At 49.6% G+C, this 27,951-nt stretch overlaps 1 protein-coding gene across 1 annotated transcript; it reads left to right on the top strand.

The window, feature by feature from the left end:
• Positions 1–44: 44 nt before the first annotated feature.
• Positions 45–27,467, top strand: STRIP2 (striatin interacting protein 2). The gene is made up of 21 exons (XM_068170944.1): positions 45–197; positions 2,141–2,210; positions 3,724–3,798; positions 3,893–4,027; positions 4,208–4,328; positions 4,593–4,661; positions 4,764–4,870; positions 4,990–5,117; positions 5,335–5,520; positions 6,669–6,892; positions 8,520–8,585; positions 9,301–9,364; positions 10,365–10,436; positions 10,890–10,964; positions 12,664–12,761; positions 13,271–13,397; positions 16,668–16,768; positions 18,761–18,827; positions 22,369–22,473; positions 23,191–23,395; positions 25,328–27,467. The coding sequence occupies exons 1-21, from the start codon at positions 45–47 to the stop codon at positions 25,576–25,578; spliced, it is 2,499 nt and encodes an 832-aa protein (XP_068027045.1). The 3' UTR covers positions 25,579–27,467.
• The last annotated feature ends 484 nt before the right edge of the window (positions 27,468–27,951 follow it).

Genomic DNA, 27,951 nt, shown 5'->3' with positions numbered 1-27,951 from the left:
GCTACCCCCCACGTGTTCGCAGGCGCTGCAGAAGCGCCGAGCGGATGGAGGCAGCGGGGGCAGCGGCTCCGGCCCCGGTTCTGACACAGGTGTCGGCTCCGGGAAGGGCTCGATCGGTTCAAGCCCAGCCCTCAGCGCAACCTCCAGCCCAGCCCAAGAACCGGGAGCTCTTCAGGAGCCAGCGGAAAGAGTCTGAGGTAAGGTCAGGGGGGTGGAAATGGTCACCCCGCCCTCTCCGCTCGTCAATGGGGACACCTCAGTGGGGTTTGGGGAGTCATGACCCCGAGGTTTGGGGTTTTGGCCCCGGGGTTTTGGAATTTCTGTGTCCCTACCGTGGAGTTTGGGATTCCTGCCCTGGAGGTTCAGATTCCTGCAGGAGCCCTTGGAGTTTGTGGGGTTCTGTGGGGATGGGAGGTGCCCATCTTGGAGTTGGGGTCACCAGGGAGGCTGCTCCCAGCACTGGCACCTCCCTGCCTCACTCCCAGAGCAGGCAGACGGGCTTTGGGAGTTCCACATCCTCCAGGCACCCACTTAACGCACATACCCACCTCGCTAGGGTCTAGGGGCTGCAGTCCTCTTCTTCACCACCCTTCCCCTCCACAGTCCCCTCAAATAATGTAACCACTAAATCCCTCCTGGGCTTTGTCACCGAAGCTGCATCCATGGGTGGCAGGTCTGGACTCAGGTCACCAAGATCCATCCGAGGACTGATTTCCCCGGACACTATAAAGCCACTGGAGGACCCCTGTGAGCCAAGGATGGGGCTGGGAAGACCTCCCTGCTTCCCTGCCAAGGAGCTGTGGCTTGAAGACGTCCCTGGGGTTGTCTAGCCCAAAAACTGTCCCTCCACCCTGGAGGCTGGTGTGCAAGTTGTGGTCTCCTCAGCTTTGCCCATGAATGTGGGAGTCTGCATTTTCCTTCTGGCTCTCCCAGAGCAGCAGCTTGACCTCACCAAGCAGATTAGCGTGGCATGTGCTTCACCAGATTCCTCATGGGCTTTAACTCCACAAAACCACCCTGCTGGCTTGGCTGCAAAAATTGGGTGAGAAACCAGCAGTTTGGAGCAAATCTGGTACCTGAAGGTTGCTACAGGAAAGCTGAAAAGGGCCTGTGGTGATAGGACAAAGGGCAATGGTTTGAAACTGGAGCAAGACAGATTTAGGTTAGACATTAGGAAGACATTCTTCACCATAAGGGTGGTGAGACATTGGAATGGGTTGCCCAGGGATGTTGCGGACAGTTCCTCCCTCCAATACCAGGCTGAAGGAAGCTTTGAGCAACCTGATGTAGTGGGAGGGGTCCCTGCCCATGGCAGGGGGGGCTAGAACTGGATGATCTTTTAGGTCCCTTCCAACCAAACCATTCTATGAAATCAACCTCATCCCGGAGCCGTGCATCCTCCAGGGTCATCAATATTAATGATGACGATGATGATGTGCATCAGTTTCAGCCTGGCTGCTGAGAAGGGATGCTGGGATTCCAGCATCAGGAATTATGCTAATTAGGTTGATTATCCATTCATGTGTTTCCTTCCTGATGGGTGGGCACGATGCCAACATTGAGTCGTCTGTCTGCAGTAGCACGGAATCCTCTGGCGGAGTTTCATGCTCCAGTTCCTCATCCACAGGGAAGGAGAAGGAGGAGGGGGGAAGATCCACAACCCTTCAAAAAGGGCAAATCCCAGCCCTGAACACTGTGGGATTTGGGATGCTGGGGACAGAAGATGGTGGGGGTTGCACCTTCTTGAGCACCTTTGCTTCAAACCAGCATCAGCTGGAAGAGGGGGGGATTTAGACAGGATATTAGGAAGGCATTCTTTACAGTGAGGGTGGTGAGACACTGGAACAGGTTGCCTGAGGAAGTTCTGGATGTCTCCTCCCTGGAGGTGTTCAAGGATGGGACACAGAGCAACCTGGTCTAGAGGAATGTCCCTGCCCATGGCAGGGGGTTGGAACTAGATGCTCTTTAAGAACTCTTCTAACCCAAACCATTCTAGGATTTTGGTTTCAAGCAGCCACTGTGTTGGCTGAAGAAGCTTGAACACAAAGGCTGTGAGGGCTGGCAGCCATCCTACTTCCCAAAATATCCATAGGGATGTGCCAGCACCCCCCCAACACTAACCCCTAACTACTCTCCGCAGGGCTCGGTGGATTGTCCCAACCTGGAGTTTGAATACGGGGACACTGATGGGCACGGAGCGGAGCTAGCAGGTGAGGTGGTGTGTGGGGGCTGTTGTGCTATGAATAGGTTAAGGAGAACCTTAAATCCCCTGTGAAATTGGGATGGGGGAAGGACCTCGTGTGGTGTCATTCATCCCTATTTATTGGGTGGTGTTATCCATCCCTGTTTATTAATAGAAAGCCACTCCTCACTCCCTGGGGACACCACAGGGGACACATCAGGGCATGGGGATTGCCCCACACAAGGGTGTGCAGTGGGTGGGAGAACTGGTGGTACTTCCAGGCTGGGAATTGTCACCTTTATCATGGTTGTCACACCATGGGTTGAGTCCTTAGCCCATATTTTCCTGCTCTGCAGTGATTCTGGCTGCTGCTGCTGCTGTTCTGAAAGCCTCAGGGTTCCCAGCAACATCTCCACCAGCAAAGGGACTATTTTTAGCTGCCTGTGTCTGGCTCGAGGAGCAAGCACAACAGCTCAGAGTCCCAGTGTGGTGGGGGCTGGGACCATCCAGTCTAACCCCCTGCCAAAGCAGGGTCACTCACAGCAGCTTGCCCAGGATCAGAACGGCCAGGTGGGGTTGGAATATCTCCAGACAAGGAGACTCCACAACATCTCTGGGCAGCCTCCTCCAGGGCTCCACCGCTCTCAAAGTCAAAAACTTTCTCCTGTCCCTGGGCACCACTGACAAGAGTCTGGCCCCATCCTCTTGCACCCACAGGTCCTTAAGCTCTTGCTGAGCATTGATCAGTTCCCCTCTCAGGCTGCTCTTCTTCAGGCCCAACAGTCCCAGGTCTCACATCCTTTGCTCCTCACAGAGATGCTCCAGGCCTCTCAGCATCCTCAGAGCCTCCACTGGACTCCCTCCAGTAGTTTCTGCTCTCTCCAGTTCCCAGTCTCTCTTGAATTGCGGAGCCCAGAACTGGACCCAGGATTCCAGATGTGGCCTCCCTAGGACAGAGTGGAGGGGGAGGAGAACCTCCCTCTACCTGCTGTCTACACTCTTCTTCATGCACCCTAGGAGACCATTTGCCTTCTTGGCCATGAGGCCACATCACTGGCTCTGGGCATCTTGTTGTCCACCAGTACTCCCAGGTCCTTTACAAAGCTACCTTCCACCAGATCACCTGTTTTGGTGCACCATGTCCCTCCATGTCCAGCTCCTATTTGCTGGTCCCAAAATGTCCACAGTGTGGCATCAGTGGCAGGCTTCACCCGGGTGCTCCTATGATCCCTCCCTTTGCAAACTGGTTCAACTGGGACAGAAAATTAGCCCCCAGGAAAGCCCCTGTGAAACTGCAAGTGCAGGTGGAGCACCATTGCTGTGGGCACCAGCCTGGGCATCAGGATCAAAATTATGACTTTGGTAGCACTGGGTGACTCCATGATGGCCCTTGGAGCTACAGAAAGGCTGACAGACAGGTTCAGGTCTCTGCCCCATGTCTCCATGGATGCCTAGGGATGTTTCAGAGCCCTACAAGGTTTTTGGTGGTGATGAGGAGGGTGAAGCCCCTCCAGGTCCCCACTGACCCCTCTCTCCATCAGAGCTCTACAGCTACACCGAGGAGCCCGAGCTCAGCACTAACAGGAGATGCTTTGAGGAAGATTTTCACACTCAAGGTACCTCAAGCTTTGGGCTCATCACCCTGGGGCTCAGGGAAGGAGCTGGGATCACCAGAGAGGCACCCAGCTGGTTGTCCTGTCCCCTCTCCAGTGCAAGGCAAGAGGTGGCTGGAGCTGGATGTGGGTCAGCAGAAGGCTTATGTCATGCGCCTGCTGGATGGGCTAGAGGTGGTCAACAGGGACAAGCGGCTCAAAGTAGCACGAGCCATCCTCTACCTGGCACAAGGTAAGGACCTTGTCCCCATATATCTGCTGCCTGGCTTCAGCATGGGGGACTTGGGCAAACCCTTCTTTTGGGGTTGTGCCAGGTTGGTGCAGTGAAGCTCCTTCCTGGGATGGTCTCATGTGCTCCAGGGGTTCAAAGGCAGCTCCCACCTAGCCAGCGGCTCCCTTTGGGTCTCTCCAGGTGTCTTTGGAGACTGTGACAATGAAGGTGATGTCCTGTACTGGTCTCGGCACAACAGCTTCCTCCTGTATCAGCTGGGAACCTTTACTGCCTTCCTGGAGCTGCTCAACATGGAGATTGAGTGAGAAGACCCACACTACCCTTGCCTTCCTCACCACTGTGTCCTCTTCTTCATCTTATTCTTTTTCCTTATTCTTCTTGCACTTGTCTTCTTCATCCTTCTTGCCCTCTTCTGTCTCACCCCTCCTCCTCCTCACAGAGGACCACAGAGGTGCCCCAGCCATGGCATGTTCCTCTAGCATGGCATTTCTACCACTCAGACATAGGCTGGGGGTCAGGATGAGGTGCTTGGTGGCTGATGCTGAGCTTGTCCCCTTGTCCACAGCAACAGCCAGGCCTGCAGCAGTGCCCTGCGGAAACCGGCCATCTCGCTGGCCGACAGCACAGAACTCAGGTACCTCCTCAGACCCCACCAGAATGTGGCTGTGGGACATCCTTTGGGAACAACATGGCCTCTGGCTAGCAGTGTCACCTACCTGCTGTGCTGTCCTGGCAGGGTGCTGCTCGGTGTCATGTACCTGATGGTGGAAAACATCCGTGTGGAGCAGGAGGAGGACCCCCCCGAGTGGAAAACCTGCCGGGAGACCTTCAGGATGGAGCTGGGTGAGACACAAAGCTCATCATGCCCTAGTGAGATCTCTTGGCTGAGCTCAACCAGTGGGGAGATCTCGGGGATGAAAGGGATCTGTCCTGAACGTGCTCCTGGTCCCTGTCTACCCCAGGTTTCCCTGTGCACAGTGATGAGCCATTTGCTCTTCTGCTCTTCATGATGGTGACCAAGTTCTGCAGTGGCCATGCTCCACACTTCCCCATGAAGAAGGTCTTGCTCTTGCTTTGGAAGGTGCTTCTGGTGGGTGCCAACCCTTCTCTTATTCCTAAAATGACCAGTTTCTGGAAAAGTGGTGGGCTGAGCCATGCAGAGGATGTGGGGTGGGTGAGAAGTTTGGAGAGCATACCAGTACTGTGGTGTCCTCATCCTCAACTCTCTAGTTGGAAGCCCAGAAGAGGCATGCAATCTAGGTGGGATGCCTTCTCCCTACATTCTCACCTCTCTTGTTGGTTCCTAGTTCACATTGGGTGGATTTGAAGCCCTGCAAGCAATGAAGGTGAGGAAGAGGGAGGAGCTGGGGCTGCCACCCTTGCCAGAGGACAGCATCCAGGTGATGCGCAGCATGCGGGCGGCTTCACCTCCCACCTACTCCATCGAGCTCATGGAGCAGCAGCAGCAGAAGCGTGGTCACCGTAGCCGAAGGGTAAGACTGGGCTCATCTTCTTGCAGGACAGTCCAAGAGCCTTTTTTAATGAGGACCATCATCTGCTTAAGGAATTAGCCTGAGCTCCCTTTCCCCTCAAGTGCTTCTGACTTTCTAGTTCCATGGAATCACAGAAAGGTTTGGGTTGGAAGGGACCTTTCAGAGTCATCTAATTCAAACCCCCTGCAGTCAGCAGGGACATCTGCAACTAGAGCAGGTTGCTCAGAGACCAAAACAACCTGACCTGGAATGGTTCTAGAGATGGGGCATCTACCATCTCTGTGGTCAACCTGTGACAGGGTCTCACCACTCTCACTGGGAAAAAAATTCCTCCTTGGATCTCATCTAAATCCCCCTCTTTTAGTTTCAAACCACCACCCCCTTGTCCTGTCACAACAGGCCTTACTCAAGTGTCTGGCCTCAGACCTGAGTCCAGACCTGGCACCCATGGATGCAGCTTCGGTGACAAAGCCCAGGAGGGATTTAGTGATGATCTTTGAGGTCTCACCTTGGTGATTCTGTGACATCCTGATTCTGTGGCAAAGGGCTGATAAGCACTGAGGAGCAAGCTGCTCACAGCAAGCTTCTCTTTTTTTCTAGCTCCACCTTGAAGTCGCTGTGTCCTGTCCTCTTTTGCTAGGGGAGAGATGTTGGATGGTTGCTCCAAAAGTTAAGATGGAAAATGGGGTCACAGCTCCTAGAGTAGCAAGCTTAGAGGTACAGTGGCACCAGCCACCTGAAAAACATCGGGTGCTTGGTCATTCCAGGAAGGAGAGATGTGGTGCCAGCAGCTGGGAGGGAAGTGAATTCTATGGAGTGACTAGCATCACAGAATGGTAGGAATTGGAGGGTACCTCTGAAGACCATCAAGTCCAACACTCCTGCCAAGGCAGATCACCTAAAGTAGATAACATAGGAACATGTCCAGGTGGGCCTTGAAAGTTTCCAGAGATGGAGACTTCACCACCTCCCTGGTCATCCTGTTCCAGTGCTCTGCTACCTTTAAAGAAGTTCCTTCTCATGTTTAGATGGAACTTCCTATGTTCAAATTTGTGCCTATTACCATTTGTGATGTCACTGGGGCCCACTGAGAAGTCTGGCTCCATCTTCCTGACAGCCATCCCTTTCTCCTTCCTCTTCTGCTGCAGCCCCTGGTGAAGCAAGACAGTTTGGACATCTACAACGAGAGAGACCCCTTCAAGAATGATGAAGCAGGAGTTGATGAAGAGGAGAACGATGACGTGGACAGTGGGATTGAGGGGGAACTGGACCTGATGGAGCGGGATGCAATTATTCCTGCGATGCCTGCTCATCACCCATCCATTGAGAGGGTGTCATTCCCCAAAGGGCTCCCCTGGGCCCCCAAAGTCAGGTAAAACCATCCGGTGTCATGACCACCCTCCCTAGTCCCACCTCTCCTGGAGTTCACTACAGGCTGAATGTGTCTGGGACACGTTTGGAGTGACTCTGCTTCTTTGTTTTGGTTGATCCTTTCTGGGCTAGATTCAGCTGAGCTCTTTCTCAGGTGTTCCAAACCAAGATTGGTCAGTAAGTGGCAATCCCATTTTGGACATCTCAGCTTGTAATGGAAAGGAGCCTTCTGCTGGAAGGCTGTGGGAACAGGGTCACCTTCCCCAACCAGCACCAATGGATTTTGGTAGGGCAAGGTCCTACACTAATCATCTTGGGAGCTGGTCAATGACATTACCTCTTGGTGAGTAGGACTCTTATGTTGCAAGATGACCCCTTCTGGAATAGCCTTGCTCTAAGGTGATAAATTGGAGACAAACATCTGAGGATGAAGAAACTGGGACCTTCCCTTCCTCAGGACAGACATTGAAACAGGTTGATCAGGGAGGTGGTGGAGTCACCATCCGTGAAGGTGTTCAAGAAATGTGTGGCATGGCACTTGGAGTCATGGTGGTCTTAACTTGACAATTGAACTCAATGACCTTAGAGGTTTTTTTCCAACCAAGACAATTTTATGGCTCTCCTACAAGTGATGAAGGAGGATTAGGAAAAGAAGGTGAAAGCCTCTGATCCCTTCCCTCTAATCCACGTGAGATGTTTTGCTGTTGATTCAAAGTCTCTGTTTCATCCAGAAGCAAGTACATATGTGTGGTGTGGGAGCAAAGACAGGGTTAAGTGTCTCTATCCAGAGCTCTCCTCACAGGCACATGGCAAGAGCTGGTTTCCCATGTGGGTCTCCACATACATGGTGCCATGGTTCTTCATCTAACGTTCTCAACTTTGGAATCAAATGAGCTTTGTTTTTCTTGGCTGATGCCTGGAAAATACAGCTGGGAGAGCTTTGACTCATGGCTCATGTCCTCCTTATAGCTCTGAGACCCTGACCAGCTTCCTAAGAAAGCTGCCCAAGGTGAACAAGATTCATAGTTTCATAGAATGGTTTGGGTTGGAAGGGACCTTGAAGATCATCTAGTTCCAGCCCCCCTGCCGTGGGCCAGAATGCCTCCCCCTAGACCAGGCTGCTCAAGGCCTCATCCAACCTGGCCTTGAACACCTCCAGGGAGAGGGCATTCACAGCCTCCCTGGGCAACCTGTTCCAGTCCCTCACCACTCTCACTGTGCAGATTCATAGAATGGTTTGGGTTGGAAGGGACCTTGAAGTTCATCTTGCTGTCATGATGTCAGCTTGCTCTCTTGGAACAGCACATGCTCTGCTAGACTGTGGAGACAACATTTGTTTGCTCAGAGCAAGCAGATGCTACTTGAAGATGCATGTGGTAGGAGGACAGAAGGTGGATAAAAGGTGGTGATTGTAGAGAACTCTTCTTCAATTTTGCACAGCAAATCCAAATTAATTTGGTTCGTGTTGCTCCATCCAAGAAGAGCCATAATGCCTCTGTTAAGACTTCTAGAAATCAATCCTAGAAAGCTCAGAGGTTCTTGGTGGTCTTATGACCTTTCTGAGCAGTGTAGCCTGGGATCTGGTCTATGAGTATGTTCCAATCTTCTTGGTTTTGTTTCTCCATCAGACAGAAAGACATCGAGCATTTCCTGGAAGCCAGCAGGAACAAATTCATTGGATTCACGTTGGGACAGTGAGTGTTGTGTGTGTAGATCCAACAAAGTCTGTCCCCTTGCTCTCCAGTCAGTGGAGTTTAACTGGTGGGAGGTGTCCACAGAGCTGAGGCTTTCTCAACTCAACCAGGCTGACATGTTTGGGACTAAGTGGCACAATGATGGGTTTTACTGGGGCTGCAGCAGTGCATCTTCTGTTATTAAAACATCTTCTTGGAGATGATGGTCTCCAAGGACCTCTTTCTATTAAAAAACAGACCTAGCTCAGAATAAGTGACCCCTGACCCAAGCCTGAGACCAGTTTAATGGTAGAGGGGGTTGGAACAACCTGGCATCCACGACAAACCAACCACTTTGTGAAGAAATCAAGATGTGGGACAAGAGTCATCTTGTAATGGTTCCAGCAGGGTACATCTATTTTGAGGTGCAGTGCTGGGTTCAAGCTGGCTCCATGCAGAGACCTGACTTCACCCCAATCCTTCACTCTGGTGTCACCCCTCTGTTTGCAGGCTTTGCTGGGGAGCAGGTGCGTGGGTGGGCAGATCACACCAACACTCCTCCCAGTTCCTGACCCATGTGAGATGAGTTCAGTAGACTCAGTAGACTACAGGCTCCCTTTTTTATCTTGTATGAAATGGAAGTGTGGAGATGTTAAAAAAAGATCTTTTGACCTTAATGATTCTACACAGAGATCTTCTTCCCACTCTCATACTTACCTTCTTTCATTCTCCACAGAGACACTGAGACCCTGATAGGGCTACCACGACCCATTCATGAGAGTGTGAAGACACTGAAGCAGGTGAGATGGTGGGTCCATGCAGAGTGCTTGGGTGAAGCAGCCCAGGAAGCCTTGATGAGCAGCACTCAGCTTGTCTAACCTCATCCCTTGCTATTTTTCCTCCCTTGGCATTCAACAGATGTTCTGAGGTGGGATTGGACCCATGGGGGTCCCTGGCAGGGGGAAATCATTGGTCAAGATCCCCAATACCATGGGAGGGTTGCAAAACGTGAAGTCTCCCACACAAACTTTGTGGCACAGCACTTACAATGAGTCTCAGGTTCCTCAGATGTATGTTCTCAGCCCACAGTAGATGTTTAATTTAATTTAGTCTTCTGCTCCTCTTCCACTGATGTTCAGCAACACCTTTGGTCTGAGCTCTTGCTCCTCTCTGCCTTGAGATGTCAACTTGATGAATCCAGTCAAGGTCCAAACAGCTCAAGAGGGGCTGGATACCCACCACAATGCAATGTGGGATCCTCACATCTAAGCTTCTGGAGCTTCTTGCAGCAATTGGGATAAACAATGGAAAACTGTGTCCTCACATAGATTGTCCATCACCTGGACCTTCCCTTTATCCAAGGTGTAATATTGCTTGTCCTGGTGAGCATTTGCCACCTTGTGCTTTGAAGGTGACAGGCTTCCAGTGTTGGATTTGGACATGCCCAGACCTCTGCTATTCCCAGGGTGAAGCATGACCAACTTTGGCTCCTGCAGTGCTCCATACAGAGTGAGACACCTCCAGAGGCCAACTGGAGGTGTCTGGATTGCCTTTTGGAGGCCACTGTCCCTCTTCTCCATTTTCATAAATCCTAGGAGTAGTAGGTGGAAGTAAGCAAAGGCAGGATGTGTGAGGGGCTTCACGCACAGAGGGATGTCCCCCACAAAGATGATTTCTCCATGTATCTGCTGTGACCTACACATCTAACTGGGACATTCTTGCAATGACCAACTGTTGTCATCACTGTGTTTCACCCTTCAGTTGTGATGTTGCTCTGCCTCTCTCTGTCTGTTCTACCAGCACAAGTATGTTTCCATCTCAGATGTCCAGATCAAGAATGAAGAGGAGCTGGAGAAGTGCCCCATGTCTCTGGTAAGAAGTTGTTGCACCCCCTCACCCAAGGTGCTGCAGAAATTCAGATGTTCTCCATGATTTCTAAGACACACACTAGATGCTCCCTTTTCTAAAGTCCATGTCTTGATCAAATGTATCAATAAAGAAAAGCCCGAGGCTTCCTGCAGTCAGAACAAAAGCATAAAAGTTGGAAAAGACCTCTAAGATCATCAAGTTGTTGGATCAACCCAACACTACCATGCCTACTAAACCATGTCCCAAAGTGCCATGTCTACACTTTTTTTCTGAACACATCCAGGGATGGTGATTCCACCACCTCCCTGGGCTGCTTGTTTCACCCCCTGACCAGCTAGGATGCATGCAGCTGGGCCCATCGTTAAGTCCTCAAGCTGGGTTTTACAGAGATGACTGATGAACCTCACTTGTATGGACTGGCAATCCCCAGTTTTTTCCTTTGTTTCTTTATGCTAGGGAGAAGAGGAAGTCCAAGAAACCCCTTGTGAGATCCTGTATCGAGCAATGTTGTACAACCTCCCCCAGTACATGGTGAGCTCAGATTTCTTAGAAATGAAGAAGGGGTTCTGAGTGGGGAATGGAACCAGTCTGTGAAGGGCAGAGCTCAGCATGGGGCTGCTGGGGTGTGTTCAGGACCTTACTGGTAAGATTTTGTTGGGAGTAGAGTTGGATGGAAAGTACAGTCCAAGAGAAGGGGTTCAGAGAGGAGTGTATAGCCAGGGACACAGTCAAATGGTTGGAGACAGGACAGTGGATGGACAATAAGATGGCGGGGGGGAACTGGAAACAGGGAGCAAAGTCCTCCATGTTGGTGGGAACTCAAAACTGGATCCTGCCTTCTGCATACCAAGGAGGACCTTTTGGGTTGGCTTGATGTCATCTTTTGAGCTACGTGAGTTGTAGGGTTAACCAACAAGTCCTTACCTTACACACTGAGGCAGGCATCTTCACTTCTGACCTCAAGAAGCAACCTACCAACTTCACTGCTCCCTTGAGCATCTCCTTCTCTTGAGGATTCTTAAGAATCTCCTTCTTGCTGAGATTAGCTTTCCATTATGATACTGCACTGATCTCCATGCTTGGGGCCAGGATCTCCATGGCTTGCTGGGCCAGGAACCAAACTAAACCATCATTATGGTTTAGGTGGCTCAGCAGACAAATGGACACCACCTTCAGATCTCTGCCAACCTGGCTATGCTCTCAAGAACTATTCAAACTGTGGAGACTCTAATGACATTCTTTTGAGGGACATCCCTTGAAGACTTCCCATGGCCCCAAGAGATTCCCAGAGTGTCCTGAAATTCAGCTCTGTTGCCAGGTTGGGTGAGGCTATGAACAATCTGATCTAGTGGTAGGTGTCTGTGTCCCTGGCAGTGGGAGTGGAACTAAATCATAGAGTCACAGAATTGTTTGGGTTGGAAAAGACCTCTAAGATCACAGAGTACAACCCTTAATCCAGCACTGCCAGGTCATCACTAAACTGTGTCCCTCAGCATCACATCTATAAGGCTTTTAAACACCTCCAGGGATGGAGACTCCACCACTTCCCTGGGCAGCCTGGGCCAGGCCTTGACAACCCTCAAGGGGAAGAAATTGTTCCTCATGTCCAACCTAAACCTCCCCTGGGGCAACTTGAGGCCCTTTTCTCTTGTCCTCTCACTTCTCCCTTGGGAGAAGTGACCAACCCCCATCTGGCTCCAACCTCCATTCAGGGAGTTGTAGAGAGTCAGAAGATCTCCCCTCAGCCTTCTTTTCTCCAGACAGAGCCCATCTCAGGTCCCTTGGTTGCTCTGCAAAAGCTCTCCACACCCTTTTTTTTCCCCTCAGACTTCACCATCTTCATTTCCCCTCTCTGGATATGCTCCAGCCCCTCAATGTCCATTTTGGAATGAAGGGCCCAAAACTGAGCCCAGGATTTGAGGTGTGGCCTCACCAGTGCCCAGTCCAGGGGGATAATCCCTGCCCTGGTCCTGCTGGCCACGCTATTGCTGATCCAAGCCAGGATTCTGGTGGCATTCTTGTCCACCTGGGCACAGAGTTGCCAGGGTCACCCCAATTGGCCTGTTTGCTCAGGGTATAAAAGGAGAGGTTGAACCTAGGCACCATCAAAGTGAGGGGAGCTTGGGCTGGTGAAACCCTGTAGAGGTGACTTGAGCAGTTTCATCAAGTGAGGGAGAAGGAAGGAATGACCCTTCTGGAAGCATCCCTCTACACCTGTTCTCTCCTGCAGATAGCTTTGCTGAAGATCCTCCTTGCTGCAGCACCAACCTCCAAAGCCAAGACCGACTCCATCAACATCCTGGCAGATGTGTTGCCTGAAGAGATGCCGTAAGTTCTTGAAGAGGTGGCCACCAGCCATCTCAGCTTTGCAGTGAAGTCTTGGACCATCCAGGAGAGTCGGGAGCTGCCGATAGGTTCATGGGGCTCCAGATTTGGGGACAACTCTTTGGATAGGTGCAAGCTACTGTTGCCAGCAGGGCAGAGGGTTGAAAGCCAAGAGGTGATGCTGGTTTCTCAGGAGTGTAACGAATCAAGCACAGTTGGCAGCCACCAATCATAAAGTCCTGCTGATTGACACAGATCATCAAAATAAGTGAACATCTGGTAGATGTCCTTCATCCTGCTCCTCCAAGATTGCTGATGGAGGGCAATCAACTTTTTTCACCCACCCTTTTTTGGGGTCACCAAAGAGGAGGGGATGAGAATGGGAGTCCCAAAGGGAAGTGAAGGTCTCTGTTTCTGCGGAGCCATTCCAAATAGTATAAGAACTCAACAGTCCCTTAATCCTCCTTGCTCTCATACCCATGGTGCTGTTGCTGCCTTCTTCTCCAATCCAGCATCACTGTTCTTCAGAGCATGAAATTGGGGATTGATGTGAACAGGCACAAAGAGATCATCGTGAAGAGCATCTCAGCAGTCCTGCTGCTGCTCCTCAAGCACTTAAAGCTGAACCACATCTACCAGGTGAGTGAAGGAGTTGGCAATCACCAAGATGGTCTTGAAGCTGGTGTGTTCTATTAGACTCTGTTCTAAAAGGCCTCTCCAGGAAGGGTTTCCATAAGAAATTGCAGATAGCTTTTCATAGAACCATTTGGGTTGGAAGGATTCTTGAAAATTAGCTAGTTCCAACCCCACCCCTGGCATTGGCAGGGACACCTTCCATTACAGCAGATTGTTCAAGGCCTCATCTAACCTGGCTCAATGCCTCATTCAACCTTTCCATAATGAGAAACCCTACCCTCAGGCCAGGATTTGAACAGGGATAACCTGCTCCAAATATATCTCAGAGGGGTTTGACAGGAATGTTTCCACTCATGTGGAAGGAGCTTCCAGGCTTCTGGAAAGCTTCATGCTGTGGTTGATCAGGTTAAAATTTAGGAGGTAGCATGAGCTTCCCCTGGCAGAAAGGGGAAGGTTATAGGGTTAAACAAACCCCTCTTTAGCACTGACTCCTCTCCAGTGACCAGAAATAGTGCTGGGTAAGATCTCATGAGGTCAACTAATCTTCTGTCCCTCAGCAGGATCATGTTCTTGGAGCTCCAGTTACAACAGAGGCTGGAGGTTGGGTTCAAGATGAAATCTGATTTTTGTGTCATCTGCATGACACCAATTGAACTGGACTCACAGGAGGGCTTCACTTGATCAAAAACCCACCAAGGTCTGATTAGGGTTGTGACCTGAGCACAATTCTTCACCCAAGTCACTCAAGTTCTCCAAGACATACAATTTAGGGCTTTTTCTTGTAAAGGTTTCATCATGGTACAAATCCAGCTGTGTTATGAAGCCCACTGAGGAGAAATAGAGATCCATGGATTGGATCAGATAAAATGAAACAAATCTCCACATTCTGACAAACCTTTTGTTTGTGGTGGGTCCAACCATGTCCCTTAATTTTTTTCTCTTCACCCCACAAAATGACTTGACTCATTTCTTCCTCCATGGCAGAAGGAGCTTTGCATTCTGATGCTAGGCCTGGAGAAAACTGTGAAGTTTCTCCCCCTGCTTCTACTTTTGTGTCTGAATTTTGGTGAGCCATCATAATTTCTTTTGGTGCCAAAACTGGTCTCAGAGAGCACCCCAAAACCCACTCTTGGGACTGAGATGATGTTTCCAGAATGCAGCAGAAGGTAAAGGAGAACATGGTAGGTTCAGGCTCTGCTGGTGCTCACTAGTTGCCATGTGAGTGTGGTAGTAACCGCACAAGCCTTCACACCAACAGAAATGATGAGGTTTGGTCTTGGTTCTGTCAAGATTTGGTGTTTCATATGCCATCAGAGAAGGATCTGGTGAAGGATCTGGAGAACAGGTCCTCTGAGGAGCAGCTGAGGGACCCAAGGTTGTTGAGCTTGGAGAAAAGGAAGCTGAGGGGAGACCTTCTGCCTCTCTACAACTCCCTGAAAGGAGGCTGGAGCTAGGTGGGGGTTGGTTTCTTCTCCTAAGAAGTGATAGGACAAGAGCAAATGGCCTCAAGTTGCCCCAGGGGAGGTTTAGATTAGATATGAGGAACAATTTCTTCCCCTTGAGGGTTATCAAGGCCTGGCCCAGGCTGGCAGGGCAGTGGTGGAGTTCCCATCCCTGGAAGGGTTTCAAAGCCGCAGAGATAATGGTGTTGAGGGACATGGTTTAGTGGTGACCTGACAGTGCTGAGTTAACACAGTTGGACTTGATGATCTTAAAGGTCTCTGATTCTCAGATCCTACCTCAGTTCAGCACTATCTTTGGTCAGAACAGATACAACAGACCAGTCACTGAAAGCTGCATTTCAAAGCAATGAGACAATCTCCAATTCTGGCTAGCAGGGACTGCCCATTACTCACACTCAAAGAATGGTGGTGGGTGTCATTGGTGGTGTGCCAAGTGTCAACAGCTTATACCAAGCTGAAATGAGATGTTGAATCCCAGTCCCTGGAGGTGTTTGAAAGTCACAAAGATGTGGTGCTGAGGGACATGGTTTAACACCAGTCTTGGTAGAGTTAGAGAATGGTTGGACTGGATGATCTTCAAGGTCTTTTTCAACCAAAATGATTCCATGGGGAGATAAAACTGTTTCCTCACTCTCAAACTTGGGATGTTGATTGTAGGGTAGTGAGAGGCATGGGCAGGATGGAATATGATGGGCTGGGATGTTGCTCCTATTTGTGTCTTGTCTCTTAGATGACAGTAGAGGTTGGTTGTATCGTGCAGCTTTACACACCCAGAGCATTTAATGTTTAGAGAAGGAGAGAAATTAAAAGCATGCATGAAATACATCTCTCTGTAGAGAGAGTTCAGTGGAGGCTCCAAAGATACTGAGGGGCCTGTGGCATCTTGGTGAAGAGGAAAGGCTGAGAGATCTGGGGTTGTTGAACCAGGAGAAGAGCAGCCTGAGAGGGGATCTTCTCAATGCTCAGCAAGAGCTAAATGACGTGTGAGGCACAAGAGGATGGGGCCAGACTCTTTCCAGTGGTGCCCAGTGACAGGACAAAGAGTAATGGTCACAAATTGGAACACAGTAGGTTCTATGAGGAGAAAGTTCATGACTTTGAGGGTGTTGGAGCCCTGGAGCAGGCTGCCCAGAGAGGTTGCGGAGTCTCCTTGTCTAGAGAGATTCCAAACCCCCCTGGACATTGTGATCCTGGACAACCTGCTATGGGTGACCCTGCTTTAGCAGTGGGGTTAGACTGGATGATCTCCAGAGGTCACTTCCAATCCCCATCATGCTAGGATTCTGGGATTCTCTAGGAGTGGTTTTTTTTCAGTTGAAGTTGGAAAGAATCACAGAAATGGTAGGAGTTGGAAGGGACCTCCAGAGATCATTGTGTCCAGCCTCCCTGCCAAGATAGGTTCACCAGAAGAAGGACACAGAGGAACACAATCAGGTGGGTTTGGAATGTCTTCAGAGATGGAGCCTCCAACACCTGTCTGGGCAGTGTGTTCCAGAGCTCCATCACCCTTAAATTAAAGAATTTCTTCCTCATGTTTAGGTGGAACTTCTCCCAGGGTCTAAGGTTATTGTGTGTTAGAATAGGAGCTGGATTTTCTCATCTCACATCTACACCTCCTTCCCTCTTCCCCAGCTACTGTTTTGCCACCGAGTTTTACCTTGAGAAGCCATCATTAGGTGTAACTATTCCCAAACTACTTCCATAAATGGTGGGAGATGCTGTATGCTGCTTTGCTTTCAGCTGGAGATGGGGGTTCCATTCCCAGTTGATGCTCTCAGTAATGCTGACCCATTTCACGTCTCTTTCTCAGTTTGAGTATGTGTCCCAACATTTGGTGTTTGCCAACTGCATCCCACTGATTCTGAAGTTCTTCAACCAGAACATCATGTCTTACATCACTGCTAAAAACAGGTACAGCCACTTCTGGGGAAGAGAGAGGTGATGTAGGAGGGAGGCTTCATGCATGAAGAATCCTGACACATGAATATGTGACGGGACCAGGTCAGTTCTGGACCCTAGCGTGGTCTTGGGGCAGTATCTTCTTCATCACAGGAATATGTTGGAAGAGAGCAAATCCCTTCTGCTTAATGAGGACAGGATGGAGGGATTCCAAATTTCTCACTGGAGTATTAAAAGTCTTGTAGTCCCATTTCATCTCAGGGCATCAGATTGCCTTGAGCAGCCTGGTCTAGTGGAAGATGTCCCTGCTCGTGGCGGGGGGTTGGAACTAGATGACCTTTAAGGTCCCTTCCAACTCAAACCATTCTATGAATCTCCCTGACCAACAGAAGACTTGTTTTCATCTTCATATGGACACCTGGAAAGTATCTGTGGGCCACAGCTTCAAGGTGGCTAGGTGGGGGTAGAGTCTCCTAAGTCTTTTCCACTTTTAATAGCTATAATTCAGCTTTTCTGACTTCTTCAAGTTCTGCAGAGTTGCCATTGCCTTTTTCTTCTGATCTGAGAAGGACACTAGTCCCATTTGGAGTCCATGTAGGGATTGGTTGGACAACTACAAATCAAAGTAAAAAATGAAAGAGCACAAGACCTTCACCTCTCAGAAGGACTGCGTTGCATTTCCCCATTTGGAGGAGAGTGCCACAGGAGATGTTGCTGTTGGAACAAAGAAAAGATCCTTTTTCTTGCTTTTTGATAGGTATTTTTAGTTGTTCTTCAGCTGCATGTGTAGGCTGGCGTGTCTCCAGCATGGGGTGGACACGTCTGTGTGAGAAGGCCCATGTGGAAAAATAGAAAGTAATTCTCTTCCAGATAAACATTTCTACTGTTGGTCCTCAGATGGCTCTGTAGAGAAGGACCTGGGAATGCTGGTGGACAACAAGTTTACCATGAGCCAACAATATGCCCTTGGTTTCCTGGGATGCAAGAAGAAGAATGTGGCCAGCAGATCAAGGGAGGTTCCCCTCCCTCTCTACTCTGCCCTAGAGAGGCCACATCTGGAGTCCTGGGTCCAGTACTGGGCTCTCCAGTTCAAGAGAGACAGGGAACTACTGGAGAGTATTTCCCCAAAGGATTATTGAGGCCTGGCTCAGGCCAGTGGGGGAGTCCCCATTCCTGGAGGGCTTTCAAAACCATGGAGATGTGGTGCTGAGGAACATGCTTAGTGGTAACCTGGCAGTGCTAGGTTAAGGGTTGAACTTGATGATCTTTGAAGTCTTTTCCAACCAAAACAATTCTGTGATTTTTATGACTCTAAGATTTGCTTGGTTGGGTTTGTTTTTGTTTTCTGCTTTTTTAATATCATAGAATCAGAATCATAGAATGGGTTGGGTTGGAAGGGGCCTTATCAGTTATAATCCCCTGCCACAGGCAGGGACACCTTCCACTAGACCAGGTTATTCAAGGCCCCATCCAACCTTGTCTTCAACACTTCCAGGGAGGGGACATCCACAACCTTCCTGGGCAACCCCCTCCACGTCTTAATGGACCCAAATCCTTAGAGTCCTTGTTAAAGCACCCAGGATCTGCTTCAGAACCAAGAGGACCAACATGTTTTATTAGGCTGAGTTGTGAGGCTATGAAGAAGCTGGGAGCCCATTTGGAACCTATCTGTGCAGCTGGAAATGCAGGAAGGATCCATGTCCACGTGGCACCAGCTGTCACCTATTTCACAGATTCATCAAATGGTTTGGGTTGGAAGGGACCTTGACCATCATCTAGTCCCAAATTCCTAGCATTGGCAAGGACAGCTTCCACTAGACCAGGTTTATGTACTCAGCGTGCAGATGGGATTGTTCCCACCCAAAAGCAGCTCTACCACTGTGATTCTACCCCAGAAGCAGGGAAGGCGTAACAGCTTGTTTGGCATCATCACTTAGATCATCCTAAAATTTGCTTTTATGTTCCCTGGTTCTTAACAAAACCCTCCCTTCCTGTCTTCCACAGCATCTCTGTCCTGGATTATCCACACTGCACAGTCTGTGATTTGCCCGAGCTCACGGCAGAAAGCCTGGTAAGCAACCAAAAGGGGTTCTTCAAACCAGTACTTCTGCAGGTGAGAAGGTGAGGAAGGATTTTTGATCAAGACAGACTGGACAGATGGGCTGAGACCTTAGCTGGAGAAAGTTCAAAGTCATTAAACCAAAGATTTTTACCTGGTTTCTATCAGCCAAAGTCCCTCCAAGGCTGTGGTCACTCAGGGAAGCCAAACTGGTTCTGATGCATCTGTAGTCAGCACATTCAGAGACAGTGACATACAGAGAGAGTGATTTCCCATTGGAATGGGCTGCCCAGGGAGGTTGTGGAGTCGCCGTCATTGGAGGTGTTCAGGAGGAGACTTGATGGGGTGCTTGGTGCCATGGGTTAGTTGTTTAGGTGGGTTGGATTGGTTGATGGGTTGGACGTGATGATCTTGGAGGTCTCTTCCAACCTATTCTATTCTATTCTATTCTATTCTATTCTATTCTATTCTATTCTATTCTATTCTATTCTATTCTATTCTATTCTATTCTATTCTATTCTATTCTATTCTGCAGTCCTGGCTCACTGGAGATGTCCCAGAGGACTGGAAGCTGGCCAACGTGGTGCCCATCCACAAGAAGGGCCGGTTGGATGAGCCAGGGAATTATAGGCCTGTCAGCCTGACCTCAGTGCCAGGCAAGATCATGGAACAGGTCATCCTGAGTGCATTAACACAGCACTTAGAGGATGGCCAAGGGATCAGGCTCAGCCAACATGGATTTAGGAAGGGCAGGTCCTGCCTGACCAACCTGATCTCCTTCTACGAGCAGGTGACCCGTCTGGTGGATGTGGAGAGGCCTGTGGATGTAGTTTACCTGGACTTCAGCAAGGCCTTTGACACCGTCCCCCATAGCAAACTCCTGGCCAAGCTGTCAGCCCATGGCTTGGACAGCAGCACTCTGAGCTGGGTTAGGAACTGGCTGGATGGCCAAGCCCAGAGAGTGGTGGTGAATGGTGTCACATCCAGCTGGCGGCCAGTCAGTAGTGGAGTCCCCCAGGGATCAGTGCTGGGCCCCATCCTCTTTAACATCTTTATTGATGATCTGGATGAGGGCATTGAGTCTATCATCAGTAAATTTGCTGATGACACCAAGCTGGGGACAGGAGTTGATCTGCTAGAGGGTTGAGAGGCTCTGCAGAGAGACCTCGACAGGCTGGACAGATGGGCAGAGTCCAACGGCATGAGATTTAACGCATCCAAGTGCCGGGTTCTGCACATTGGCCACAACAACCCCATGCAGTGCTACAGGCTGAGGTCAGAGTGGCTGGAGAGCAGCCAGGCAGAGAGGGACCTGGGGGTGCTGGTTCATGGTAGGATGAACATGAGCCTGCACTGTGCCCAGGTGGCCAGGAGGGCCAATGGCATCCTGGCCTGCATCAGGAACAGTGTGGCCAGCAGGAGCAGGGAGGTCATTCTGCCCCTGTACACTGCACTGGTTAGGCCACACCTCGAGTACTGTGTCCAGTTCTGGGCCCCTCAGTTTAGGAAGGATGTTGACTTGCTGGAACGAGTCCAGAGAAGGGCAACGAAGTTAGTGAGGGGCTTGGAACACAAGCCCTATGAGGAGAGACTGAGGGAGCTGGGGCTGCTTAGCCTGGAGAGGAGGAGACTCAGGGGTGACCTTATTGCTCTCTACAACTACCTGAAGGGGGGTTGTAAACAGGCAGAGGTTGGTCTCTTCTCCCAGGCAGCCAGAACCAGAACAAGAGGACACAGTCTCAGGCTGCGCCAGGGGAAGTTCAGGCTGGAGGTCAGGAGGAAGTTTTACACAGAGGGAGTGATTGCCCATTGGAATGGACTGCCCGGGGAGGTGGTGGAGTCGCCGTCACTGGAGGTGTTCAGGAGGAGACTTGACAGGGTGTTTGGTTACATGGGTTAGTTGATTAGGCGGTGTTGGGTGATAGGTTGGACGCGATGATCTTGAAGGTCTCTTCCAACCTGGTCTGGTCTATTCTATTCTATTCTATTCTATTCTATTCTATTCTATTCCTGATGTGCCACTGGCATGTAAGTTCCTGCCATGAGCTGATGGTGCCAGATCAGACGGACGTAAAAAACCTGCTATGAAGCATGGTGTGGGATCATCATATGTGGCCAGCAAGCTGGCTTGGTCCTCCACCACTGTCTCATGTCAGAGTGCCTTGATCCCTTCATGCAGGGAATGGATTGAAATGGGAAGAGGGGAGAGTTAGACTGTACATTAGGAAGAAATTCTTTACAGCAAGGGTGGTGAGACCCTGGAACAGGTTGCCCAGGGAGGCTGCAGATGCCCCCTCCCTGGAAGTGTTCAAGACCAGGTTGGATGGGGCCTTGAGCAACCTGGTCTATTTGGGGGTGTTTCTGCCCATGGCAGAGGGTTGGGACTAGATGATCTTTGAGGTTCCTCCCAAGCCAAACCATTCTGTGAATCTATGAATGTGCCTGTCCACCAAGCTTCTTGTCTCTTTTTGGAGTGAGAGCTCCTGGGCATCATCTTCCTCTTTATTAGCGGGATTATTGCCTCTTTTGTGCTGGATCATGCGTTACTGGAGATAACGAGGTGTCCTGGCCAGCCTCCCATTGACTGTATCCTGGCCCAATGGGGACATCTAGTGACACATCTCTGAAAGCAGTCTGACAGCTCCTGCTAATCCTCATGGCTCAGTTTTTATGGCTGTAGAAGACTTGAGTTTTTGAGGAAAAATATTCCCAGTTTCCCTTTCCTAGTAGGGTCTAGCCCCCATTTTGGGAGCTGTCACATTAAATGACAATGTCAATTGTTCTGCTCCATCACAGAACTGCTACATCACAGAATCACAGAGTGCATCAGGTTGGAGGGGACCCTCGAAGGTCATCTTGTCCAACCCCCCTGCAGTTAGCAGGGACATCTCCAACTAGGTCAGGTTGCTGAGGGCTCCACTAAGTTTGACCTTGAATATCTCCAGGGATGGGGCCTCAACCACATCTCTGCGCAACCTGTTCCAGTGTTGCACCACCCTCATTGTGAAGAACATTGTTGGTTGTTAGCCTCAGAGGACACAAATTTAATCAGAAAATATAAAGAAAACATCTTGAATTTCACCAAGTGTGGTGGTTTTGGGGAGGACACCCATGAAAGTGAGGATTTAATAGGAATTAAACATGCCCTGGTAATTGAGACACATTTGCCTCTTCAGCTGCATGGAGTCACCATCCCTGGCATGTGTTTGCTCAGAAGTTCTTTACCATGAGGGTGGTGAGACACTGGAACAGGTTGCATAGAGAAGTTGTGGAACCCTGGAAGTCTTTAAGACTAGGTTGGATGAGGCCCTGAGCAACTTGGTCTAGTAGGAGGCATCCCTGCCCATAGCAGAAGGGGGTGGAACTAGATGATCTTTAAAGTCCCTTCCAACTCAACCCATTCTACAAACCCAAGTGGGGTGGTAGCTCCACTGCTCACTCTCCATCACAAATAAGACTTGGGCAGAGAGCAAAAGCAAAGCAGGATACCCTTGAGCAGAAGGATATCTTTGTGGTGGTGCTGGTGAACAGCTTCTCCTTCTCTGCTTTGTAGGAAGCTGGAGACAACAACCAGTTCTGCTGGAGAAATTTGTTCTCCTGCATTAACTTGCTGAGGATCCTCAACAAGCTGACCAAGTGGAAACACTCAAGGACAATGGTAAGGTGATGTCTCATCTCCCTGACACTTGTCATCAGCAGCCAGGGTTGCACTTCGAGTGTGTCCCTGTGCCTGCACTGCAGGTTTCATCCCTGCAGAGAGTTTCTTCAGGTGGGGCTGGGGCACTAGGGGAGGTTTAGGTAGTTAAGGAACAATTTCTTCCCCAAAAGGGTTGTCAAGCTGTGGCACAGGCTGCCCAGGGCAGTGGTGGAGTCCCCATCCCTGGAGGGCTTTTAAACCTGTGGAGACGTGTTGGTGAGGGACATGGTTTGGTGTTGATCTCTAGGTTAATGGTGGGACTTGATAATCTTAAAAGTCTCTTCCAAAAAACCGGTTCTGATTCTATGGAGCAATGGTTTGGAACCAGAGCAGGGTAGATTTAGATTGGACATTAGGAAGTTCTTTACAATGAGGGTGGTGAAACACTGGAATGGGTTGCCCAGAGAAGTTGTGGATGCCTCGTCCCTGGACATGTTTAAGACCATGTTGGATGATTCTTTGAGCAACCTGGTCTAGAGGGAGGTGTCCTTGCCCACGGCAGGGGTGTTGGAATGGAACTAGGTGATCTTTGAGGTCACTTCCAACTCAAGCCATTCTATGATTCTATGTTCTACTCACATGGGACTTGTACCACACACCCAGGTGCTGGTGTCCAAAGCTTCATAGACATGGAGTTTCTTGAACATGTTGCATCAATTTGTGTTGATTTCTTGGCAGATGCTGGTAGTCTTTAAGTCAGCCCCAATACTGAAGCGAGCTCTGAAGGTGAAGCAGGCCATGATGCAGCTCTATGTCCTCAAACTATTGAAGATCCAGACCAAATACCTGGGGCGCCAGTGGAGGAAGAGCAACATGAAAACCATGTCTGCCATTTACCAGAAGGTGCGGCACCGCATGAACGACGACTGGGCCTATGGCAACGGTGAGTGGTGCCAGGGAAGCAGCTTCTCCAGGTCTGGAGCTGAAATCGTCTCATGGTGGGGTTGGTATCATTTGGCCTATGGCATGTGAGGAACCAATCTAGTTTAGGTCAGGAGTGGGGATATTTAATTTCACCTGTAAAACCCCAAATCTATTTTTTGAAGACTTGTACAGTTTTGGTAGTCACGGTACCACCATGGCACTAATGCAGAAGACTCAAATGGAATTTAAATTAAAATAATTCCAGCCTTGGACTGGTGGAGTTCCCCAGATGATCAAAGTGTGGGAAGACCAGGGGCCTTCCTTCTGTTCTGGGACTTTATAGCCTGCCACTGCCTTTGTGTGTGACTGGACCCTATAGGATTGAATACGGCAGCAGGGCTTCTCGATGTCACGGCTCTGGGACACTGTCTGCCTTGGGTAGCTTAAATAGCTTGAACACTACATGCAGAAGAAGGCTTCCTTGCTCTGGAGCAAGGGTTTGCTGTAACAAGTGAATTTATGTGGCAATTGTGACAATAAAGCAATTTTAGAATCATGGTGTCACAGACTGGTTTGGGCTGAAGGAACATTTCAAAGTCATCTAGTCAAACCCCCCTGCAGTCAGCAGGGACACCTGCAAATAGGGCAGGTTTCTCAGAGCCCCAAATGACCTGATCTGGAATGATTTCAGGGATGGGGCACCTACCAGCTCTCTAGGCAGCCTGGAACAGGGTCTCCCCACCTTCACAGTGAAGAACATTTTCCTTCTCTCCAGTCTAGTCTCCTTCTTTCAGTTTGAAACTATCAGCCCTTGTCCTGTCATGACAGACCCTGCTAAGATTGTCCCCAGCTTTCCTCTAGATACCTTTCAAGTCTTGAAACTCTACCAGGTCTCCAAGGAGCCTTCTCTTTTCCAGGCTGAACAACCTCAACTCTCTCAGCCTGGCCTCACAGCAGAGGGATTCCAGCCTTCCCATCATTGCTGTGCCCTCCTCTGGTCTTGCTCCAACAGGTCCATGTCTCTGTGGGCTGAGATTTATTTTTATCAATATCTAAAGGGCAGGGGGCAAGAGGATGGGGCCAGACTCTTACCAGTGGTGCCCAGTGACAGGAAAAGGGGAAATGGCCACAAACTGGAATGCAGACGTTTCCATCAGAAGCGGTGTGTGGACTTGGAGGGTGCTGGAGCCCTGGAGCAGGCTGCCCAGAGAGGCTGTGGAATGTCCTTCTTTGGAGAGATTTCAAACCCAACTGGACATTTTGATCCTGGGCAATCTGCTGTGGGTGACCCTGCTTTAGCAGGGGTTTGGACTGGATGATCTCCAGAGGTCTCTTCCAAACCCCACCATGCTTGGATTGTGAGATTTTAAGGCAGATGCAAAGAAGAAATTGCGTGTGTCCCACTTCCCCTGAAGCGTTAACCAGCACCCAATTGCACAAGTCACCATTAGCAGAGGCTGCATCTTGACCTGGCCAATTTGCCAGGGCAGCTCTTGGCTTTCATAAGCATGATCTGGAAGGGTTTTTCCTGGAGTGTTTATTTTTCTCTTTGTCTATCTGGATGGATTCTCAGCTCAGACCTTTCCCTCCCTTGAGCTCGAGTGAGATTTGATGGTTAATTTACTGACCCTTGATGGAGCAAATGATGATTTTATAGACATGGCTCATCAAAGCCAACTTTCAGGAGATCATTCTGGGTTTCATGGTTAAGTGTTTAGAAGGTGGCTGTATAATCTTCATACTTTCCTTTGCTCAAACCTTCTCAGAGTTATTTGTGACATAATTATAGAATCATAGAATGGTTTGGGTTGGAAGGGACCTTAAATATCATCTAGTTTCAACCCCGCTGCCATGGACAGGGAGGGACACCTTCCACTAGGCTAGGTTGCTTAAGGCCTCGTCCAACCTGGCCTTGAAGACCTCCAGTGACTTGGTCTCTTCTTCACTGTAGATATCGATGCCAGACCATGGGATTTCCAGGCTGAAGAATGCACCCTGAGAGCCAACATTGAAGCCTTCAACAGCCGGAGATATGACAAACCTCAAGATTCAGAGTTTGCACCAGTGGACAACTGCCTGCAGAGTGTGTTGGGACAGCGGCTGGAGCTCCCTGAGGACTTTCACTACTCCTATGAGCTCTGGCTGGAGCGGGAGGTGTTTTCCCAACCCATTCGCTGGGAAGAGCTGCTGCACTACCAGTGAGAGCAACACATTTGCCTGCTCTCCATCCCACCTCAATATGGATTCAAGGTGCTACAGGCTGAGGAAAGGAAGACTATGTTGTACCTAGGTGTTCTACAGCCTTTCCAAAGAGACCAAGCCTCTTTGTATCTACCAAGACACCCTCAAGTATGCAGCTGCCATCTTCTTGGAGGCCATCCCTTTCCTGTGACTCCTTGGACATACAGACGCCACGGAGCAGCTTCCAGTGTCAAAAGGGAGCTTGTCTGGTCTTTACTGCAGAGTGACACCAGAGAGCTCTGAGACCAGGTCTGTCTCCTAGCTTGGTTCCACATGTATGTTCTCGGAGTCTCTCAGCTGTGGAGGGTTTTCATCTCTCCTAATGCCTCACACCATACCTGATGTGTTGTTCATTCAGTGATGGCTCCTGGTGTGTGCTTCAAACACACCTTTGCCATGACCAAGCTGCCCTGATGCTTCCCTCACAAAGCTGCAAACAATGTTGGCACTGCCTGTGATAGTCTCAATAAGAGGTGACTGGTTGATATGGCCAAAGGAGATGTCATCACCTCTTGTCCCCGAGGCGACTAGACAATCTGATTTATCAAGGCTTGCATCTTCACCAGGAGCAGTAATCCCAATGGAGTTTCCCTGCTCCGCTTCCCTCTGCCACTCTGTTTCCTAACATGTTAGAGCCATGCACTGTTGAGAATTGGAGAGGTGGTTGCTCTCCATATGATTATTTTTGAAGGATAATTACTGCAATATTAGGTTTTCTGGTAGTTTCTTTCATTACTCTTTAGCTCTTCTAACCCTGGAGAAGACACTAAATGCCACATTAAATAAGCTCATTGTCAGGAATGCTTGTGCCAGCTCTTGAAGCAGGGAGTTAAAATGCTTTGGTTAACATTTTGTTGTCATCATATGAGGAAAAGCAGACACTGTGGTCCATAACTTTTAGAACAAAGACCATATCAAGCTGTAAACATTCTATAAGATCCATGCAGATAGTGCTCTTGAGGACAGGATGGCAGCTGAAGGAAGGCTGGAACCTTCACCAGCTTGAGCTGCTGGAAGAATCCCAGCCATTGGGACCATGCAGGGTGATGGTCTCTTCTGCTTGGCCAGCCTGAGGGTTTCACTGCATATGCAGGTTGGGCTTCACAGAAGTTTTATAGAATCACAGGATGGTTTGCCCCCCACCTAGAAGTGTTCAGAGACAGGTTGGATGGAGCCTTGGTCAGCTTGATCTAATGGGAGCTGTCCCTGCATGTGGCAGAGGGCTCTGATGATCTTTAAGGTCCTTTCCAAATGAAACCATTCTATGATTTGGGTTTGAAGGGACCTTAAAAATTACCTAATTCCAACCCCCCTGCCACAGGCAGGGACACATCCCACTAGACCAAGTTGCTCAAGGCTCCATTAACCTGTCTTTGAAAACCTCCAGGGAGGGGGCATCTACAACCTCCCGGGCCAACCTGTTCAAGTGTCTCACCATGCTCACTGTAAATAACTTCTTTCCAATATTCAGTCTAAATCCCCCCCTCTTCCGGCTTAAAGCCATGATTTCTTCAGCATTATCTCACAGCCTGCAAGCTATCATCTTTCTCTCCATAATTTTATCAGGGAATGCTGGATTTTACCTCCCTCTAGCAATAAACCCAAGAGCTCTGGCTTAATCTAGTGCAGGCAAACACCTTGGCTATGCTGTTATCAATATACTGAGTGCACAAGTGATAAACCCACAAGTAGTTGTGACAGGATTTGTGTTGGTTGCTGTGGAATTAAAATCAGAGTGTTTCCTCAGTGGGGTCTCTAGACAGAGATCAGTGACCCCCCCTCACCTTTGATATGATTTTGTTCCAAATAAATCAGAGCCACTTTTAAAGCACAAACATTGAGTTTCTCCTTCCTGCAACTTAATGTAACACTTTCCTTGTTGCCTGTTTTAGTTTCTAAAGGACAGAAACATGCCCCACAAATCAGTCCATAAACTTACCACTGGTTCCTGCCCACATCCACTCTATGTCTGCTGAGGAAAAGTCTTCTGCCTGGTGGACTTAAGATGTTCTGTTCTGATGTATCTACTGACCTCTAAAAAACAAACCAAAATTCCATCACGGTGAGATTTGGAAGAGACCTCTGGAGATCATCCTGTCCAACCTCCTGCTAAAGCCTGGTCACCCACAACAGGTTTCCCAGGATCACAATGTCCAGGCATCTCTGTGAAGAGGAAAGGCTGAAAGAACTGGGGCTGTTTAACCTGAGAAGAGCAGCCTGAGATGGAATCTTCTTGAGGATCAGCAAGAGCTAAGGGACTTGTAGGGGGCGAGAGGATGGGGTCAGACTTGTCAGCAGTGCCCACTAACAGGACAATGGCACAATCTGGAACCC

This window comes from Melanerpes formicivorus, unplaced genomic scaffold, assembly GCF_026170545.1.
Source record: "Melanerpes formicivorus ecotype bairdi unplaced genomic scaffold, bMelFor1.0.p_v2 SCAF_3, whole genome shotgun sequence".
Taxonomy (NCBI): domain Eukaryota; kingdom Metazoa; phylum Chordata; class Aves; order Piciformes; family Picidae; genus Melanerpes; species Melanerpes formicivorus.
Note: the sequence above shows the minus strand (reverse complement) of the source record. Positions and strands in the feature narration are given on the sequence as shown.

Bases quoted from the DNA above. Each gene is read 5' to 3' on its own strand.
- STRIP2 (XM_068170944.1), top strand. From the start codon at position 45: ATGGAGGCAGCGGGGGCAGCGGCTCCGGCCCCGGTTCTGACACAGGTG. The intron at 10,437-10,889 runs GTAAGAAGTTGT...TCTTTATGCTAG, and splicing joins AGAAGTGCCCCATGTCTCTG to GGAGAAGAGGAAGTCCAAGA. The intron at 10,965-12,663 runs GTGAGCTCAGAT...TCTCTCCTGCAG, and splicing joins ACAACCTCCCCCAGTACATG to ATAGCTTTGCTGAAGATCCT.